Source organism: Cnephaeus nilssonii (assembly GCF_951640355.1).
Source record: "Cnephaeus nilssonii genome assembly, chromosome: 10".
Classification (NCBI taxonomy): Eukaryota; Metazoa; Chordata; class Mammalia; order Chiroptera; family Vespertilionidae; genus Cnephaeus; species Cnephaeus nilssonii.
This window is the reverse complement of record NC_137081.1, coordinates 56671970-56693726: the sequence shown is the minus strand read 5'-3', so window position 1 is coordinate 56693726 and position 21757 is coordinate 56671970. Positions and strand designations below refer to the sequence as shown.

Here is a 21757-nt window from a genome sequence, read left to right as displayed (position 1 = left end):
TCAGAGCCTGCAGGCTCGGGGGAGGAACCAAGAGGTGGTCAATGCACCTAATAGAAACTGGTCAATCAGTTGTTCTGGTCATTACGCCATTATGGTCACTGGCCTTTTATTATATAGGATGGTTGATGGCAGCAACACCAAATACTTATCATTTACTGTATTACTACTGGGTGCCAGGTAATATTCTAGGCCAGTGGTCGGCAAACTCATTAGTGAACAGAGCGGCAAACTGCGGTTTGCCGACCACTGTTCTAGGCAATTGACATTTATTATCTTAATCCTCATAAGAACCGTGCAAATTATTATTTTACAGATGAAGAAACAAGACAGGAAGATGTTAAATAGTGTATACAACTTCACACAACTAGCAAATAGTGGAACAAACTGTCTGCTTTAAAATTATTCTCACTTTCATCATCTCTCCTTCCTTCTCCTCCCTCCTCCCTCCTCCCTTCTCCCTCAGCCAGAGCCATTCCTGCCCCTCCCCCACTTCTGTGAGGGTGCCATTTGACCCCACATGACCTCCAGCCCCCACCCCCCAGCCTCACCAATTTTCCATTCAGGACATGTTGCTAAAACATAAATTCCGCTCTGTAATTCAACTGCTTCAAAGTCTCGCCTCTGCTCAGGATAAAGGTGAAATGCAAGCAAGACCCCTAGGACTTTTCACAGTCTGACCCTCACCTATGTTCTGAGTCTCATCTCCCAGCACCCACCCTTGCCCAGTACTTTCCATTGAAGACACAGCAGTAAGGGCCTCTTTCCACGCTCTTCTACGTGGTGAGACTCACTTCTTCGGCCCAGGTGGGGAGAGATTTCCAGCCTCCGACTCAATTCTTTGCAAGCCCCTGCTGCCCTCCCCACTGTGGCTTCTGAAGACTCCCTTGACTCTATGATTTGTCCCTCGCCCTACGCTCACTTTCTCCCACTAATCTATTTTTTGTTTGTTTTTAGCTTAAATCATCTGGAATGAATTTTGTTTCTGCTGCTATGTCTTCAACTAAGATACAGCTTAAGTTTTCTCTGACACTTTCTCTGATTTCCCTAAGCCATTCCCTTCCCCTGGTGGCTGCGGCCCTTAGACCTCCGTTATGGAGGTGTCCTCAGCTTAGTGGCATTATTCCCATGCATGTTACTGTCCTCCCAGCCCAGCTCCCCAGCTCCCCACTTCCACACAGGACATGTCTGCGTTGTTCAGGACGGCACCTGGCACAGTGCCAGGTGTAGTATCTGTTCCGTCAATAGGTGTCCAATTAATAAATTAATTGTACATTTTTTAATCCCTAGCAAAGTATGCAGCACATACTACAGGCACACTTGATTTATTTGTCAGTGGGTGAATGGATGAAGTTTCCTGCCTTTTAAATAATTAAATAAGCATTTAGCAGGTCTCCTTAGATTTGCAAAATTAACTACTTTCTCCTTTAATTTCAGGGATACACGTTCATTCATCTGTCCTCCCTTCCTAGAAATGGTTAAATTACCCCTTAATACTTGTTTTCACAGAAAATGTTGTATCATTAGCTATGATGAATTATCTTCTGCTCATTTTAATTTCTGAAAACTTCGCTCTGCTTTGTTTAATCTAGTATCATCAGCTTTTTCTTCAAAAGGATTATGGTATGAATTTAAACAAATTCTGAATATGATAGAGCAATATTCACCAACAAAATACAGTACAAACGCAACTTTAAAGTATGATTTTGTAAAATTATTTTTAAGTTTAAAAATAATTTTCAATGACAGATTCATAACATCTCCAGATAAATTGCTTTTTCTATGATCACCTACCAACTATATTATAATATTAACAGTTGTGCAGTAACTATGTGCTATCATTTAGAAGTAAAAATTGTGTTGATATGTGTAGTATTCAAATATAAATGTTGAAAATTCTTTGTAATGCAAAACACACATTCTACAATTCTTATAATCATCATAGCTTTTGTACCAAACATGCTAATTCCCATAATTACCTGCTGTTCGTTGTATGTATTCAATGTGAAGAGTGGCTTTTGAAGAATAAATTCTTCCTCAATTCCAATACCCATCCTCGCTTTCGATGCCATTGTATCTGACATCATTCTAACAGGATCAAATTGAGCAACAATAGCAACCTAAAAGAAGAGAAAGCATAGCAACTTGGAACAAGATACAGGCTAAATGCTCTAGGCAATATTATTAATGTTTCATGTCCATTACAGTTCAGAAATGTTATTAAAGATAAAATCCTAAGAGGGGAGAGTAGAAAGAATATTGAACCAGGCCAGTCCTAGAGATCCACAAAGGAGTTGGTAGTTTAAAAACAAAATATAATATTAAAAGGCTGTGATATATCATTGTTTCTAATGACTGAAATTATAGTTATTATTACATTTAGACAAAAATTTCTCTTTCTGATACAAAGTCATAGGAAATCTTATATAGAAAACCTACATATTCAAACACCTTGAAAGTAACCAAAAGTAAAATAAAAACAGTAATCTTTAACCACTAGCGAACTGTGGCCATGGTGACAACCTCATGAAACTTTCTAGAAAGTTTGATCTGAATAAACTGAATCTAGAGCATATTATTCATGGGTAAAGTTGAGTGTGTTGGCATTATAGGGACAGGTGGGTGAATTTCCATTGTACCAGGCAACTAGATTTCCAGGGGCTGTTAAACACCAGTGCTCCCACTTCTGCTGAAAAACTTTAACCCAAGTGCCCTGGTTCTTTATTATAATTGAAATAATCCAAACCTGTGTCCTGATGAAATGAAGCCACTAATTTTGTAAATCATATGCACCATTAGTAACACCTGTCTGTTAACTCCTAAAGTCAAGAATTAGCATTAAAGCCCTGCTTGGTGTGGCTCAGATGGCTGAGCATCATCCCATGCACCAAATGGTTGCTAGTTCAATTCCATCAGGGCACATACCTAGGAGGCAGGCTCAATCCCAGTAGGGGTGTCAGGAGGCAACCGATCAATGTTTCCCTTTCACATCCATGTTTCTCTCTCTCTCTCTCTCTCTCTCTCTCTCTCTCTCTCTCCCCTCCCTTCATCTTGCTCTAAAAATCTATTTTTAAAAATCTTTAAAAATAAAAAAACTTAAGAGAAAAAATATAATTATCATTAAAATGGCATTTTTAATGCATTTATGAACTATAATGACATAACTGGGAATTGAACATACTTTCATTATTATAGGTTTCCTGATCAAAATCTTACATCATAGTTCTGAACACGATTTATAGATAATAGGCACAGATATTTCCTCTTTCCAAGGATTCACAGATGGAAACAATTCTAACCATATGGATTCCATAGTTGTCAGAGTTCTATTTTGAACAAGGATGTGTTTAGTAATAGTGACATTAAGTTTTGTCCCCAGAAAGCCATGGCATATACTTATTTGCTAATGACTGAATAATTTAAATTTTGTTGAATCTAGCATGACCAGGACTTACATTCCTATGCTTTGAATTTCTCTAATCTATTTTATCAAAGAAGATGAGATGCGTTTATCCCTCCTCTATACCACCTCACCTAACTAGACTTGGTTTGAATTCAGCCTGATCTTTACTAGCGGTGTAACTCCGGGGAACCTCTGTGTCTCCTTGGTTTTCCCTTCTATAAAACAGGAATATTAATAACACCTATAGGATAGGGTTTTGTAGAGATTAAATGATTTAAAACCCCAGGGTGTTTATAAGAGGACTTTATACTTAGTAAATATTCAAAAAATGTAAACAGACATTACTACTGACCTACAAGGCAGGGACTAATATTGTTATTCCCATTTTTCAGAGGGGGAAATAAAACACAGGGAGTTAGGTAAAAGGTCTAAGTTTCTTCTGCCAGTGAGTAGCAAACCAGGTTGTACCAGGTTTGAAGGACACCAGAGGCCAAGTTCCTATCCAAGATCCTATGTTGCCGCCACTGGCACTAACAGAAACCCATCATTCCTTGTCAGCTGGGAAATGGTGCCAGTGAAGACTTCAGAGCTTTTGAGTTAAGCTAATCACTCCCTGGCTAAAAACTCTGAAAAATTACCAAATAAAACTATTTTATCAGCCGAAACCGGTTTGGCTCAGTGGATAGAGCGTCGGCCTGCGGACTGAAGGGTCCCAGGTTCGATTCCGGTCAAGGGCATGTACCTTGGTTGAGGGCACATCCCCAGTTGGGGGGTGTGCAGGAGGTGGCTGATCGATGTTTCTCTCTCATCGATGTTTCTGACTCTCTATCCCTCTCCCTTCCTCTCTGTAAAAAATCAATAAAGTATATTTAAAAAAAAAAAAAGAAAAAAAAAAAAAGAAAAAAAACTATTTTATCACATTTCCCAAGTTCTTAAATTTCTGATCTTGTCAAGTACTATCTACTTTCTAAACTTTTGCCTACTTTTATTAGGCAAAGCAATGGGAGACTTTTATTTCTCCACCAAAAAAAAAGTGAGGTTATATTTTTTTTAAGTACTTTTGAACATGTTTATTTATTATGGGATATATCCAAACAGAGGTTCCTACCCCAAAGAAGATTATCTCGGTCAAGCACCACCCATTTTTTTGAGGAGAGTAAAATCTTTGGGCTAGATGCAGAGTTTCACTGCTGTAAATGGATACTATTCAGCTATTAAACTGGAGGTAATGTGGATGCATTTAAATCTTGGGAGAGCTTTTTAAAAGGTGCTGATAAAGTCCTTTTAATATACGAAGAAACTGGAAATGGTTCAACATAAACCTAATTGCTCCCCGGAATGAAGATCAGTGTCTCAATTGGGACAAGTTACATTTTATACAGCAGAACTCCTAAACTAAGCCCTAGGAATAATGTTATTAGGAGCACTTAGCAACATTCTTTTAAACCACCCATGAACATTTCAAATTAAAAACACCTGTTTCCTAAGGGCTTCAAGCCTCCGCTCCCTTTCTTCTTCTTCATGTGCTTCTTGAAGAGCCACCTCTTTTTTCTCCATCAAACGCTTTTCCAATAATTGTTGTCTGTAGTTAACCCTTTAAAAACAATGCACAGGGAAGTTGGGAAAACATCACCATAATCTCGGACATTGTAGGGTAAAAGCGTAGCGGCCGAAGGCCCCTCAGGTTTTGTTTTCAGTTGCTTTGGGTTGATTCCTCATATCCAAACAATAAAAGACATTTGTGGAAAATGCACTTTACTAATAATTCTAATAATAGCAGGAGAAACTACAGCTCATAGGGCAGGCAAACATGGGGTAAAATCCAATCCATCTCTTTACTCATTGAAATAATTGTTTTGACTCTCCAACTGCCTGTTGGCTGCTGCACCTACAGCTCATTTGAGTCTTCTGATGAGTTTTAACAATTTGAGATTTTTAAAAGGTGATGTTACTTATTAAATATACATATATATATGTATATATATATATATATATATATACATATATATATATATACACACATATATATATATACACTTTTAGAAAGAATATTAAATAAAATACTAAAGTAACATGCCCAAATTATCTTCATTTCTAGAACTTAAACCAAACTATTTATATTGTCACTTATTTTGTCAAAATGTTCTTTCTGAATGTGTGTGTGTGTGTGTGTGTGAGTGTGTGTGTGTGTGTGTGTAGCAACTTTAAACATTGCAGTTTGACTGTAGATGGCAGCAAAACATGACTTTGCCTTCGCATTATGCTTCCATCCTCCTTAACATCAGCAGCTATTAGAGCAGGGCGTAAACAACTGTCTTAATACCCCCGCAGCTCATTTGGCCTTCCAACGTTGTCTTTTTTGGGCAGCCTCTCTTACCATCTTCTTGTCCAAGCTACTCTTTTACTGAATTATAGAGATGAGATTTGTCTTTTCAAAAAAAATAGTCACCTGGGTTCTCCAGGGAGTATGAGGTCATTGCTTCTCTCTTCCATCATTGATGATTTAACTTTATTTGTGACATCAGTCACAGATGTGCTTTCCCCTTAGTGTGTACACCTGCATTTTCCATGGATGTATCTTCCCTAAACCCTTTTTATTCTGAATCCTGATGTTTACTGACTAAGATGTTCCCTGTGCAACAAGGCTTGTGCTAAGTCCTTTACATGAGTCTAAGTCTCATTTAGATTTCACAGCAGCCCTATGTTGGGGTGCCATTATTGATCCCACTTTAAAGATAAAGACATGGAAGCATAGACAGACGATATAAGATGTTCATGCTCTCACACCCAGGAAGTGGCAGAGCCAGAAATCAAACCCAAGCAGACTGGCCCCAGGGCCCATGTCAGACCCTCCCACCCCTATGCAATTAACATTATATGCTCTTTTCTCTTCTCCCCTTGATATACTCCACTCACCTCACTGGCTTGTGAATCCTGACGCCATGCCAAACCCTGTGCAAGATAATGACTGAGAAAAAAGACTGTTCTTAAGAAGTCGTAGCTTAACATAGAGATAAAAAGGCAAGCCTAGGAACTAAACAAGGTAAACAGAGAGGTATAAGTAAGGCCTCTGGGAATCTGGGGAAGGGTGAGATGACTCTTGCTGGGAAGGGGAAAGGACTGCTGGTTTAGCAAGGGCTTCACTGAGAAGACAGCACCTGAGCTGGGGCTGGAGGATTAGGAGCCGCAGAGGCAAGGAGGCATGACAGCTGAGCGGGGCGGCCTTGCAGGCAGAGAGCGAGGGATGAGTCAGGGGAGGCGAGGCGCTCAGGCTGAGCAAGTGCAGGGCTGGCATCTGTGAGGGGGTGATTCTCCAGTTCTGTCCCTGGGAACCTGGCTTGCCCCACCTGGTCACCGCCTCAGAAGGAAAACACTGGGGTGGCCTGCACAGAGCGAGCGAGTGACCAGGGATCGGTAAAGAGGGGCCCAGGAAAGCATCGGCGGCCAAGCCAGGTCTTTCCCCTCAGGAAGATTTGCTTCTGGGGAGGAAATCTCTTTAAAACCAGGTTGCTCCTGCCCTAGCTGGTTTGGCTCAGTGGACAGGGCATCGGCCTGCAGACTGAAGGATCCCGGGGGTCCGATTCCAGTCAAGGGCACATGTCCGGGTTGTGAGCTCGGTCCCCAGGAGGGGTTGTGCAGGAGGCAGCTGATCAATGATTCTCATCATTGATGTTTCTATCGCTCTCTCCCTCTCTCTTCTTCTCTGAAATCAATAAAAAGTATATTAAAAAAAACACAACAACCAGAAAGGAAAACCAGGTTGCTCCTGAGGCTGGCATTGCAGAGAAAGCCATTGAAGAGGAAGCTCAGAGAGAAGGAAGGAGGGAAGCACACAGTAAATCCCTGTGGAGTACAAAACCCAGAATGGGATTGAAAGGGGCAATCCTGGCCACTTTGGTGGCTGCGGCTGTCCTTCCCACCATCTCCTGTATCAGGAGCTGGTACAGTCAGACACACAGAAGGAAGAGGCCCCAGACCAGATTGCTCCCTTTCCCCGACGCCTCCATGTCACGGAAAGCTGTATTTCTCATTCTCTCCATTTGCACTAAGGCATCCCTAATGAGGTTCTACTCAATTTAAGCCCTGAGTACAAGCTAAGTGAACCACTGGGAAGGTTCGATTAAAAGATACCCTGGGATTTGACAATTACCATATGCTAATTCTCAGAACCTCTGGAAAGTTTCTCTCCCTTTGGGATGCACATGTTGCTTTGTCAGCAACAAAGTTTTATTTGCTTTTTGGAACTGGACTAGTGAGGAAGAAACTGCAGGTAAGAGTAAGGAATTTTGAACCTGTGTCATACGAAAGGTTCATGGTTTACTTGGAGGCTCATTCATTCATTCCACAAATATATACTGCATATTAGCTCTGCATCAATCGCTGAGTGAGTCACTGGAGATACAATTTCAACACAAAACACATGCTCCTGTCCTTACAGAAGTGGCAACCTAATGGGAATACAAAGACCCAGGCAATTATGACACAGGATGGCTCTTGCTCTTGCTCTAATGGGACAATGGGGCGGAAGCCGTGAGAGAGGCACCTCTGCCAGGCTTAGGACATTCAGGGGAGCATCCAAGAGGCAGTGCTCTCAATTTTAGACCCAAAACTGAAGCAGGAATTCACCAGAGGGGTAGTAGGAATTTTCCAGGCAGGAAAAAAACAAAAAACCAACACAGAATCCAGAGGTCAGAACGCAGAGTATGTTTGAACAATTGAAAGAAATTAAGTGTGACCCCAAATGCAAGGTTAGGAGTCCCAGGAACTGAGGCTGGAGAGGGGAGAGGGGCCAGATTGTGGGGGCTTTGTAAGGATGGGGGCTTTTGATCAGGGAAATGCAGTGATCAGAAAAATCTCTCCAGTGATATGAAAGATGGATTGGTAAAGGGGAAAGACCAGAGAGAGTTATTGAGATGTGAGTTGCTGGTTTCCTGAACTAAGGCAAGGGGAGAGGTACTGGTAAGAGGTAGGGAGAAGATATGAATTTAAAATTTATGTAGAAAATAGAATAAATAGAATAAACTTGTTAGTTTATTTAATGGGAGAGGGGAAACGTTAGAGAGGAAGAAGTTAGGAAGGTTTCTGTCTTGCACAGTGAATGATGGACTCCCTCACTAAAAATTGAAACTTAGAAGGAGAAACAGAGAGGAATTAGGTTTAATTAGGACATAAGCCTGCCTTCCCAAGATCTGGACTGAAGAAGTGGATGGGGAATCTTACCCATGGCATGGAATTGAGGCCATGGGGCAGATGATATCCATCAGGACTAGAGTAGGCATACCTCGCTGTATTGTGCTTTGCAGATATTGCTTATTTTACACCAACATAAAGATTACAACTCGCTTTATTGAAAAACTCGCTTTATTGGGGTCGTCTACAATGGAACCCCCACTACCCCAAGGTATGCCTGTATAGAGTAAGAAGAAAAGTTGGCCTAGGATTGATTCCCAAGGAAATAACATTTAGAAAGGGACAGAAGAAGAGGAAATTCTCTGGGAGAAATGGTGCAAAGAAGCTAAGGAACATGGGATCAGTGATATCAAATGCTATGAGAAAATCAATTATAATCCAAGGTATTCTTTGGATTAAATAACAGGGAGCCATCGGTGATCTTGACAAAAAGCAATCAATAGAGAGGTGGCTGAAGAATTAGTGGGAGGTGAGGAAGGAAGAGAGGAGTGGAGACCAGAGAGAGTAAAGACCACGCCTTCAGTAAGACATATGCAAATGGAGGTGGGGAAGGGAAATAATAGAGGGGTGCTGAAGAAAGCACAAAGCTGACCACTGGCTCTAAAGTGGTCAAGATTACTCGGATTCCCTTAAAAATTTGCCAAAGGAAAATTTAAGAAAACAGGCGACACACTCCAATTCTCTATTTTTACAGATGCTATGGTTTAAACTCAAATAATAATTCACTTCACAGGGGTAACTCCTGGTGCCTCTTTGTTCTTCCTCTCTGGATAGAAAAACTTCTTTGCCTAAAAAGAAGTGATGCAGAAAAACTTCTGGAAGAATGCCAAATACTCACATATTTATGGAGAAAGAAAATTAGCAACGTAGTGAAGTCAATCATTTGGAAAATTTTCCACGTAACTACCTTTAGCCATTTGGGGTAGCAGCTTTTCTCCAAATTAAACTGCTGCTATGAAAGTCAATGTCAGAATGTGGCTAAACTCAAAGGTCTTTAAGTTGTGCCCTGAATTCCCAAACAGAATCCCAGGCACATCTCCCAGTCTGTTTTTTTGCACCCTGAGTCCACAAAGGTGGAAAATGCTGCAAAAGAGGCATTTTCAACTTCTCTTGGGGGAGGAGAAGCATCGAATTGTTCAAAAGCAACAGATGCTGTAGAATCAGGCACAGCATTAGCAATAACCTGAGAAGGATGTATGTAAGCCTCCAGGCCTGAGTGTAGTTGAAGGGACAGGAAGCTTTCATGTAGAAGTGGAGAATTTACGGATCATTTAGGAGAGTTTTTTCTGTGCATCCTGCACTCTAAGAGATAAATGCATATGATTTGGAATCATCCTGGGCTTCAGTGAACCTTCAGTAAGAACTTGGCAAATTCTTTAATAACACAGAACTGTGAACTCTCTTTATCTGGAGCCACAAGTAACTTCGATCTAAAAAGAAGCTACAGAAAGCAAGAGGGGAATGAAAGACTTCTGAAGAACAGCTGATAGTGGCAGGTTCTACATCTAAAAAAATGCTTCAAGCAGTAAGTAAAGCAACCTAAAGATGTCTTAATTAGAGTATTCTAATTCTAATTAAGTATTGAATTTTTCCTCCCTTTCCCCAATGTTTCAGGGAAGTAATTTGCCCTACCGAATTAAAGGCAGTTTTATGAACAAACGTGCTACTCAGTGTTTAGGTCATGTGGCTTACTCAACATTGAACACGAAATCGTTTAACAGGCACATGCCCTCAGTGCTACTGCCAGAGGTATTTTGCCTGCTGGGAAATTCATTTTTAGCTCAAACTCACTCAGAAAGTTGTTCTTCCCACCAAGCAGAAAGAATCCCTCCATTAGCCTATAGGGCATTTCAACAAAGGAGAATGTCCAGATCAAAAGAGAGGTGGGCCAGGTGGCAGAAACCCCCAAAAAGTAGGGGGAGGAGAGGAGGAAAAGAGAAGTGGGCCCTGAGAAAAGAAGGGAAATTACATCACTGGGTACTCAGATCAGAGGGCATAACCTGCCTAATGAAAATGGCAATGAGGCCCGACTCAATGGTGATTCTGGCTAAGGGCATAAGCAGGGGCCAAAGATAATGTGAATCCTAATACAAGGCAGTGGCATCCTGGTACAGATGGGTGTGGGACAAGAACAAAGAGGATTCATTGAGAATTCCCAGAAGGAGTTGAACCCAGGCCAGCCCCAAACAGTGACCATTCTTCCAGCTCAGAGCACTTACTGGTTCCTTTATGAGGTGTAAAAGCAATTTCCTATTGGAACCCATTCTTCAATGGATGAATTTAATTAGTCAATGTAGTTATTTGAGCACCTACTATGTGCCAAGCACTGCCCTGGGTGCTCAAGATACAATAGTGAAAAATAAAAAACGGACACAAAGATCCCCACCCTCTTAACTCTTACATTATGTGGGGTTTGTTCTATATAAGCATGCCTAAACTAACACTCTAGTAAAATGAACAAAGTTGTTCTCAATAAATTGTTTTTCAATTCATCACAAAGCCCTAAATTAGAGAGCCCATTCTCACATTATAACAGAACGATGGTTCTCAACTATGACGGTCATTAGCATCGTTGGACAAAATCTAATGCCAAGGCACCACGCCAAACTAATTAGATCAGAATCTGGTGGTGGGGCCCAATCACTGGTATTTTTTAAATTTATAGTTGCCTCAGATGATGCTAATGTGAGCCTGGGCTGAGAACCAATACCACCTGGCCCAGTGGTTCCCTAACTGGAACTAACATCAGGATCACCAGGAGGGCTTGTAAAACACAGACTGCTGGACCACCTCCAGAGTTTGTGATTCAGTAGTAGTGAGGCAGGGGGTTCAAACTTTTGCATTTCTAACAAGTTTCTGGTGATGTTGATTCTGCTGATCTGAGGACCACAATTTGAGGACTACAGCACAGATAAATAATTCAGATTAGAGGGACTCTACCTGACTATCGTTATCAAGATAAAACCAGGTATAAATTGCTACCTAGATGAGGCTTATTTCTGATTGCATGCATGGAACATCACAGTTATATGCCTCAGGATTGTTCCAAACTAGACATTCCTGCTTTGGCATCAAGAGACGTTCAAGAGCAGAATTTTTCAACCTCACCCCACCCCACACCCCAATACACATGGATGACAGGTTCCCTCAGTGACAGTGGCCCTCTGAGGCTTGGATCAGTGTTGGTGATGGGCAGCCACAACAATGACTGTCACTGAACTTCTTTCCTTCCCTCCGATGGACAAAACACTGGTGTATCTGATGACAGTTGAAACCTCAGGCTACTGGTGATATTTAAAGGATCTATTCAGTAAAATCAAAGAAGGAAGAAATAACTTGAAAGCAATTCAGCCTTAAAAAGGAGGTGTGAGGCACTTGCTTTGCGAATAGTCCTTGAAACTCTAAGGGGGTGGATGTTTTATCATGCTGGATGTGAAAACCCGTAAATGAGAGTGAAGTACATTTTCTCGTGGGTTATAATCAATCCCAGCCTAGCTGTCTGAGTTCACTTGAGTTGGAAGTGCAGAGATATAAACAGTTGTGAAACAGGGACTTAAACCTGGGAATTTAGAACTGAGCAGAGGACAATATGTGAGGAGGAGGTTACTGGAACAAGGCCGCAAATATCATAGTAGCCCTTTCCCCAAATTACTGCAGAACGACATTTCTGCCACAATTTATGTATCCTTCTCTTTTTGAATAATCCTAACTCTTTCCATCTAGCTTTCAGTAATCCTTTTATTTCTTCAGATGTTCTCAGAATTTTCCTAGAATAGTTCTTTTCAATCACATTTCAAAAGTGGGATATAGACAGTAAGAGGTACATTTGTCTGTAGGGAATTAAAAAAAAATAATAATACTGATAGAGGCCTGTCTTGTGTTTTTAATTGCCATGCACCAGCAAGTCTGAGCAAAGTTAGTGATCAAATACGTCCTCCACGGGAACACACAACCCTCTCTCACTCCACTCTCCATTGCTCCTTTGCAAGGTTTTCCTTAATTGAAAACCAGTGCCTCCCAGATGATGCTACTTCCATTGCTACCCTTTGAAAACGTCAGGGAAGGAGGGTTCCCAATGACAATTCCAGAAAAGTTCTACCCATTGACTTTGGGATTAGACCATCCTCATTCTAAATGGGTTCTTGGAATCAACTGCTAGCTGCCCAGGTCTCAGTGCCCAACGTTACTGAGGGTTATTCAAAACTATGCCGTTGATCCCCAATAGCATTCACTTCTCTCTGCTTTAACAGCCACTCCTTAGACCAAACTTGAGCTTGGCATCACCTAGAACTAACTGTTCCCCTGTCAAAATCTTAAACTGGGGGATTCAGTTCTGACTCCAGTCTCCAAAGTCACTGCATATATTTGATAGAGATAGGCACTGCACCACGCTAGGAATGGACTGCCTGCAGACCTCCTATCTTCCTTATGTTCTCACTCGACCTTACTCAGCCTGCTGCCTTAGCTTACCAAGCTCACCATTTTCCTACAATATTTATTAACTGTGCACTGTGTACCAGGCACCGGGCTAGATCTTCCCTCATGAAGATTATTGTCATTTCACCTCTTCCTTTTCCCCCAGCCTATAAGATACAATCAGACTTTACTTCATTCTCTCGCACCTTGGGATCCCTGGGTCTCGCTCTTCAAGGGCATCATCACCAATATCCTTTAATTATCTCATCTTCTTTTCTTTCCACACCTGCCCTACCAACTCTCAGCCCTAATTCCTTGTTGGATTTATTACACACTTATGAGGTTGAACCTTAATTAGACAGTCAACACTCCTCCAGTATCACTTTATTTACCCCCAGATGATTGACGTTCTCCATATGTTTCTACCTCATGCTTAATTCTCCCTCTTAGCAGAAAACCTCACCTCTTACATTATTGAAAAGAAAAGGCCACTAAACATCCATTTTCCCAACACACTTTGTGCACTTCCAATCTTGTCAAGAGTCATCTTCACTCATTTCTTGCTCCTTACTCCTGGGCTTTTAATCCCATAAACCTAGTTGTCTCCAGGATCTTGCTCCAAAAAATGAACATCTTGCTTTGCTATCCTATTTCTTCAGTCTCTCCCCCACACCCTCTCTCCCTCTGTCTCCTTCCTTCCCTTTCTCCTTCCCTCCCTCTCTCATGTTACCTTTGTATCTCCAACAACTATCATAGTGCTTAACAGAAGGCATGTGCCAATACATGAAAAAATAATGAATTTAAAAAGTTATGGAACGTATTCAATTGAATTTCTTCAGTTGTAGATAAATCACAGGATATAGGAATTGACAAAATAAAAATTTATGAATAAATTCAATATATACTTTTCTATTAATTAGTCAGTAGGTATTCCTTTGTAAAATATGTAATCATCTGAGAAGTTTACTAGTAGATATAAGTTGAGTCGCTGAAGAACAGATCAGGTGTCTAGTTCCTTTGGACAATAAGAACCCTGAGTGCTAAAAGGCAAATCAGACATGACATCCACGACACAGACTTGCCGGTACTGTGGTTTTGGAGGGGAAGCACAAGCAGGAATGGCATGTTGGCTTTAGGGGATTATTTATTATGAACTGAAATTTATAAGGCTACCTGGACAGACCAGCATTTATTTGCCTGATTGCCTCCATACATCCACTTATTCAACATATTTATATTAAGTGCCATATATAAATGTGTAAAAATCATATGATACAAAACATAAGCCCAGAGCAACCGGAAACACCTATCAAGTAGACAAGAGCAGAGCCTACATCTGGATTTTTTAATACATACAGGAGCTCACCACTTGTCATCATATGAGTTCACTAAGAAAAGCTACGTGCCATTCGACACTAATTGGGTAATTTGCATTGTGACTCTTGAATTCACAAATGATTTATAGTAGAAAAATTTACTTCATAAGTAATATGTATTGCATTTTTAAAATCCTTAAGATGCTGTAAGTATTTTATTGGATACAAGAGAGAAACTCACATTGAGGGTTTTTCTCACAATATTCGAAGCTTTCTTTAAATTATTTTCCCATTTTGATTTATTAAAAAAAATAAATGATTTAAAGGTAAAAAAATGACAAGCATGGGTGATTAGTTTTATTGGAGTTTTAAAAATAATTCTTATAGATACATATAATTTCTGACCCCCCAAATTTCAGTGAGTATTTTCAGAATCACAAATACTGAAAGAAGCATTGCTTTAGTGTGAAACTTTAAAAAGCCGTGTTATTAAAGTACTGATCTGTTGTCAGATCTGTTAATAAAGTACTGATCTGTTACCAGATCTGTTAATAAAGACCTGTTACCAGATCATAATATTTCCATCTGGCTTTATCTATTTTTCACTTCTGACTTAATTGGTCCTCATTTCCCCAGAGACAGATAGCGGCATCATTCTGATGGACCTGGTTTCTCTTCTTCAAGACTGGCGGTGGGATGGCACTGACACAACAAAAGAAACTACTGTCCTCTCCCTCAAACAAATGGCTGAAGTGAGCTTAATAAAACCTGCCTTCCCTAATTGCTGTTTGGAAACCGCACCCCCCTTACCTTCTGCTTCTTCCTTCCAGGTCTCTCAGAACTTCTGTAGTCAGCAAACATCAAAGGGACCAAAGATTCCTATAGTGATTCAGCCACCCAGGGCAGCGAGCAAACCCTGATTCCCGGCCAGCCTAGGCGACCATCAGCAAAGAGACTTCACAAACAGCCTCTTTAGCATTTGAGGTTTAAAACAAGTCAGTGTCACAGAAAGGTTACTGTCATAAACACCTTTGGGGACTTGTTTTCTTCCTCCCTCCCCCGCCCCTTCCTCTCTCTCTCTCTCTTCCTTTCTTTCTTTCTTAACCCTTCTAATTCCCCCGTCCCCTCAGTCTACAAACATAATATTTTTTAACAAAACTTTTGGTTAGGCATTTTAAATATGCTTTTTAAAAACAAATGATAAAATATATTTAGTTTTTTTGGGGAGTGATGTTCCGTGCACTTTTGTCCTTGGCTCCCTCCAATGCTGACTGACTCCCCCTGCACTTGAGTTTCCGCCTTCAAGTTTCAACTCGCTCCCCCAGGGACTTGCTGCCAAGCCGCGCTTGTCTGGGTCTCCTTTAGGTCTCAGCTCAGCCCGCAGGACTGAGCTCTGGAATCATTCATCATCCCTCTTTTCTTTACAGATAGTCACCTCCACAAAGCAGGAACCCCAAAGCCCCGGCGTGTGAACCCAGGCCTTGGGTCTCGGGGGACAGGGCCCGTCCCTGGTGCGAGCTTGTTGAGCTCCGCTGTCTACAAGGCAGTTTTGTCAGGTGAGATGCTAAAGTTTCTGTTCTAGAAAGGCTGTCACTTGAGGCCACGAGAGACATGAGTGGCTTTCCCCAGAGCGCAAGCAGATACATAAAGTTGGAAACAGCATTATTGGCTAAATTGACAGAAACACACCTGTACTGGAGAAGATAAAATAATAGACTGGACAGACATCCAGATAAATAAACAAATCATACCTAGATCACTGATCCTCAGTCCCGTTTTTACAAGATGCATATAGTTTCTCAACAGCACTACTTAGGTTTGGGCAGAACTAAATCACCCCAAACCCTCTACTTTCCTTTCCTAGATTGAGGTGAAGATGTCCACGCCCACATTCCTTGGGGCCTCTCTTTGGCTGGCTTTCAGAGGAAATGGAGAGCTTCCTAGAGGAGGGTTAGATAGGAGCCAGAGAAGAAGAGTAAAGCAGACTTACAAAAATGCACAATTTGTAGAATTTAAATTATATCAGAATTTAATTAATTCTCAAACTTGGGGAGGGGGGTGAGTGAGGAGACGATGGATAGGCTGGAAGAAAAATAGGGCAGAGTTTCCTAAGCCAGTTCACGGTATAAAAAGAATAGATAATTCATTTTTATGGAATTTTATTTTAATGAAAGTTACAACAGCCAAGTTCTGCTCTATCTAGACACAGCTTTGTTAGGACACGAAGAGGGGGCTGTGTCTCTTTGTTCCCATTTTGCACAAAGAGTAAAGCATGACCTGAGAGGCCCCTTAGGAAGGAGAGTTCCCTCTGGTCCCGAGAACGTCACAGGAATGGAGCTCAGAAGACAGACCGACCTGGCTCTCCCAGGGAGCCTGCGCATGGTCCCCCAAACGGTGAGCCCACCGCAAATTCCACTTAGTCCACGGTAAGCTGACAAAGGGACATTAAGCTTGCTCCTCGGAGGTAGATCCTTCACTCTAATCCAAGCTACTGGGCAACCAAAGGCCTGGACAGCAAAACAAAGGCTATTTCATTCTCTCTCAAAGCTATAAGCTGACTGTCCGCACAATTCCAACATCTCACAGATACAGCCAACCTTGTCACATTTATACTAAAAAGCAACTCACATGTTCTCTCCAAGTGACTCTAAATTTTAATCTTTATTGTCCTCTCCCAGATGTCACAGCTCCTCTCTGCCAGGTTCCCTGTTATTTCAAGAGACAAGAATATTCCCTAAGGCCTCCGTTTGAATATACATCTTTCTGAGATTGTGTCTCTGGTTTCCCCGAAGATTGTCACATCAATAAATCTATCTTCTGCCTGGATCCTTGGTTCTGAGAATAATTTTATTGCCTTAGCCAGGCACAGCCAACATGTCTCCCTTCCATGTATTCTTCAGTTAAAGCAGAAAGTCTTGCTTAGACTGCTCCATTTCTATGGATGACAATGTTCATATGCAGAGCTCGGCATCATTGCAAATGGAGACAAGACTTTTTGCAAATAGACCAGTTGCCACACCTGGGCCATTGCCTGAGCCTGGGCCAACATAACATTAGTTATGTCCATTAGCTGGAAGCCCTAGGAAGGTCTGGCTTGTGGAGCAATAGTCTGACAGATCATAAGGATTAACGTGCACCAAAAGCTCCCAGTATTTTTTTTTTAAAGCATCTAAAAGACTTGCTGTTTTAGAGACATTCAGAGCTTTTCAAGCCCACACACACTCAGATAGTACTGATAATCCTCTCTGTGTTTGTGGGATTTGGAAGAGCTACAAAGAATAAAGAGCCACAATATTGTGAAAAATGATGTGTTCTTGTCTTTGTGCAAATGTTTGGACTCCCCCACCCCAACATCATAAATACAAGAACATGTGAGTACATAAAAAATTTACAGAACTACAATAGATAAAATACCCATACTTATTTGTTATATATAAAGGACTGTATTTTCAAATTACCTATTTGTATAAAACTTTACAGTTTTCAAGGTATTCCCTCATACATTAACAAGACAGATTTAGTAACATTATTATCCAACTAATAATTAAACAGCGTCTCTCTCTTTCTCCACTTCTCTTGATGATATGAGAGAGGGCATCAGCAATTAAACTTTTTATTTAATTAGGATCTATACCCCATCTGCTTCCAAAGAAAGTTTGAAATTATATATATTATTAAACCCAAGGTAAAATGTCAACATTCAAAATCAAAGATTTAAAAACAAACAAGTAAAAGAAGTAGAGATTTTCAAGCAACTATAACAGGTTGTGACAGCTGGGCCATGAATTTGCCTCGCAAAGGAGTCGGCATTTGCTCGCCAGGTGAAATGCTGAACCCCTGGGACTGCTTAGCAGTATGTCTCCAGACACGTCTCTCCAGCAGGCCCCTGCATTAATTATCCTGCTGCAGTTCTCAGAAAGTGCTGGTTAAACCAACTGGGTTGGAATTTTCAATGATGCTTATTTTTTAAATGCAGATTCCTGGGCCCAAGTGAAGAACACCGGTGGTAGGATCCTGGGATTTATATTTTCACATACCCACCACTCCCCAGGTGATATTTTTGTTCTCTAATGTTTGGAAACCACTGCTTTTCTGGGATTGATGCCTGTTGCATGGGAACAATAGAAAACCCAGCATCAGGAAGGTAGAGAATTGACCTCGTGATCAGCCCCTTGTACACGGCTGTATGCCTTCTTATTTCTGCCTTGCGCTCATAAAGCTTTCAAACGCCTGGTTCATTGCCCACTTGGTGTTTTACTTTGAATGGTTGCACGTGCTTGGCCTCTTCTGAGGTTACTGATGTTACTCTCCTTCCAGCACCCTCTCTCCTTCATTGTCCATTTCTTTTTTTATTCCTGCCACAGACTCCTGATATCTGTGTATGTTCCATTACCTGCTGGTTACTCCTGAGCTCACTTTGATAGCTCTGCACATAAGACCGCCTCTGCTTGTCTCACTTGGGATCAATTTACTCCACAGCTGTTCATGGGAACATGTGGGACACTGCCTCCCCAGCGTCTGGCCCGTGATGCCCGGATGTGGGCCTAGGTATGAGGAATGATCTGTTCTCTGCTCATTAATATTTCCAGTTCATGGGCTTTATTGGATTACTCTCATCTTATATGCTTTTCCTACTCTCCAAATTCTCTCAGACACATCACTGCCCCGTTACTCTCCACTTTCCTCCATACACTCATTGGCTTTTACTGCTGTCTTTGGATTTTCCCTCTATGTTTGCCAATTTCACATGAAAGTACATCCAACATCCCGACTTTAAAGTTTATGGTCCTATTTCTGCACTGACATTATCAGTTCTCTATTCACATAATTGGGAATTCATCATCGTTTAACATTCATTGGTCTCCCAAGTTTTTTCTCCTGTTTTCTGTAAATTTTTGTCTTTTCTTTTAGACAGCTCTGGTGGGGGATGGTTGGGGGGAGGGAAGGGATTGAGCAAAAAAGAAGGAGAAATCATGGACATGGACAACACTGTGGTGATTGTGAGGGGGAGGTAGAAGGGGAAGAGGGCATAGAGGAGATGGAAAAATAAAACAATTTATGCACTAAATAATAATAATGAAGTAGGCTCATATTTAGTGATGTAAAAGATTGCAAATATTTTCTCTACCTTTGAGAACTATCCTTTGTCCATAGCTCAGAGCCTCTCTTTCTGGTCATAGACTGCCCAGGAAATCATTTTTAAAAGATCATATACAGCGCATACTAGTACTGAGAAATTTATATGTTTGACTTTGCTTCCAAAGCTACCAGTAATCAACAAAAGACCGGTGGAAACATTACCTCCAGTCTTCTACTCAAGAAGTGGAAAAACCTTCCACTTTCCTTCAAAGTGACCATCCAAGTCAAAACAAGTGCGGTGTCTGGTGAGGATTAGGACCTCATTTCTGAACATGAGGTGAGTTCACAGGGGAGGCAGCACAGCATGAGGATTAGGACCTCATTTCTGAACTTTGGGTGAGTTCACAGGGGAGACAGCACAGCAGGTAGAGCATAGCAGGTCCGTACACGCTATTCCACAGTAATCTGTAGGGAACCACAATTATCTCTTCATGGGACTTAGTCGTGTAATTTCTTTCATCTGCTGGGTACCTGTGAACCCTACTCAGGTGCCAGAGCTGCCTCCCACCAGCTACACAGAGCCGATTGCTAAACCTTTAGGACCTTTGCAAGCTAGCTGTTAAACACAGGCATTAACAAACATTAAGTTATGTAAACTTAAAATGAAATAAAAACAAAGGTAGCAAATACTCAAAACTCATTTCCCAATTATTTTACTATTATCTATGCTCTTGGGGTTATTTATGTCTATTATATCTGTCTGACAGAAATTATATATAATGACATGCAACTGTACATTTCTTCCTGATTCTGTGTTTAGTAACATGAAGTTGGTAGTTTGAAATAAGCCATGGTGTATTTACACCACAGAAATCAGAAAATGCTACAAATCAGGGCTTACCCGTGCCCCTCCTCTCACCTCCAGCCAATTGTTAAATGCTTACCAGTATATAACTGCTGTGCACCCTCTTAGTATGAAGATGGGAAAACACAATAGTACAATACAGCTATGTAAAATTTCCCAACTTTACTTAAAACGTTTGCATTCCCTCCAACCTGCTTTCCTTTGAATGTGGTCTAACATCTCCCAAGTCAAGGCCTGTGGAAGTATAACCTATATCAAACAATGGATGTGAATAATGTTCACACGGAGTTGTTACTTCATGTATTGCTTTCCTTCTCTAAGATGAAGTCAGAAGTTCCTTTGCATAAATTTTATGTCTAATTTTTCTCTGCTCAAAATCCCTGCTGTTTTACCTACATTATCTCCTAGACCCTATTTGCACACATGTTTGCATGTGTTGTGTTTGTGTATGCATATCTGTATGTGCTGTATAGTTGCTGCACAGTTACTTATGACTGGCTAACTTTAACTTAAAATAGCTACAATTTAAGCCCAGCTCAGTATCTACTAATATACTAGAAAGGGAGATCATTAAATGTCTTAGAATCAATATTTGAATTCTTAAGAGGGAATTCAGGAAGAGGTCAGCAAACGATATTAAAGGATCAGGAAACTGACTCAGGGAAATCTAAAGAAAGTGAGACTCCTTCTATAGCAATGAGAAGGCTAATGGGAAACTGAAAGTGATCGTGGCGAATGATTGGGAATTTAATACAGAGGCGTCATTGTTCCCTGTTTCCACTCAGGATAAGTCAAGAGGGATTCAACTTACAGCACTTTATAGAAAGAACTTTAAAGAATTCAGCAAGAGAAAATTATCTTAAGGTTTTTTCCCCTAAAGTTGTTTTTAATCAGCCATTTTAATCAATGATCCCATAGAAGCTTAATTTAAAGGCAGAGTCTTATTACTAAAAAGTCAAACAAAAATGCAGTCAATGGAAGAGGGATGTCTGCATTTCCCCCACAAACAGATATGGACATTAGCTTTCTAAATATTCTCCAAAGAGCTAAGCTTAATGGAAGATCGTATTTACTAAGGCTACTCCAAATAGGTGGGTATGTGTAATTAGGGGATAAGGGAATGACTTCCTAACACACATAATACGGAATAAGACCAAAAAAAAAACAAAACAAAAAAAACATCCTGTTTGGAACTCAGTTTCTGACCATGTCAATGAGGTCTTTTTGTGGGAAGGCCTATGAAGGCCTCAAATAAACAATTTCCCTTAATAACCACTAGGTCCATTTGTGTGTCTAGTCCCATTTTAAACCCATTTATGTATTAATATGTGCAACCTTCTAGGGTAACTACTTTCCTAGTTTTTACTACCCCTGTAATGGTAGATATGATTTCTATACAAGGTTCTTCTAGTATCCTGGATTTTGTTAAATCTCTACGTATGCATTAAAATTCTTTTGAAAATACAAAGGGTATAAACCACTAAATTCACT

At 40.8% G+C, this 21757-nt stretch overlaps 1 protein-coding gene across 5 annotated transcripts in view; it reads right to left on the bottom strand.

The window, feature by feature from the left end:
• CCDC148 (coiled-coil domain containing 148) overlaps positions 1 to 21757 on the bottom strand; it is a gene marked incomplete at its 3' end in the record, with an annotated part of 216997 nt that overhangs the window by 2309 nt on the left and 192931 nt on the right. For all 5 annotated transcript variants that reach the window (XM_079782912.1, XM_079782908.1, XM_079782910.1 and 2 more), the window contains 2 exons: positions 4877 to 4994; positions 1977 to 2117 (listed from right to left, as the gene is read on the bottom strand). In XM_079782912.1, the coding sequence (XP_079639038.1) occupies positions 1977 to 2117; positions 4877 to 4994 (259 nt within the window). The remainder of the gene's footprint in view (positions 1 to 1976; positions 2118 to 4876; positions 4995 to 21757) is intronic.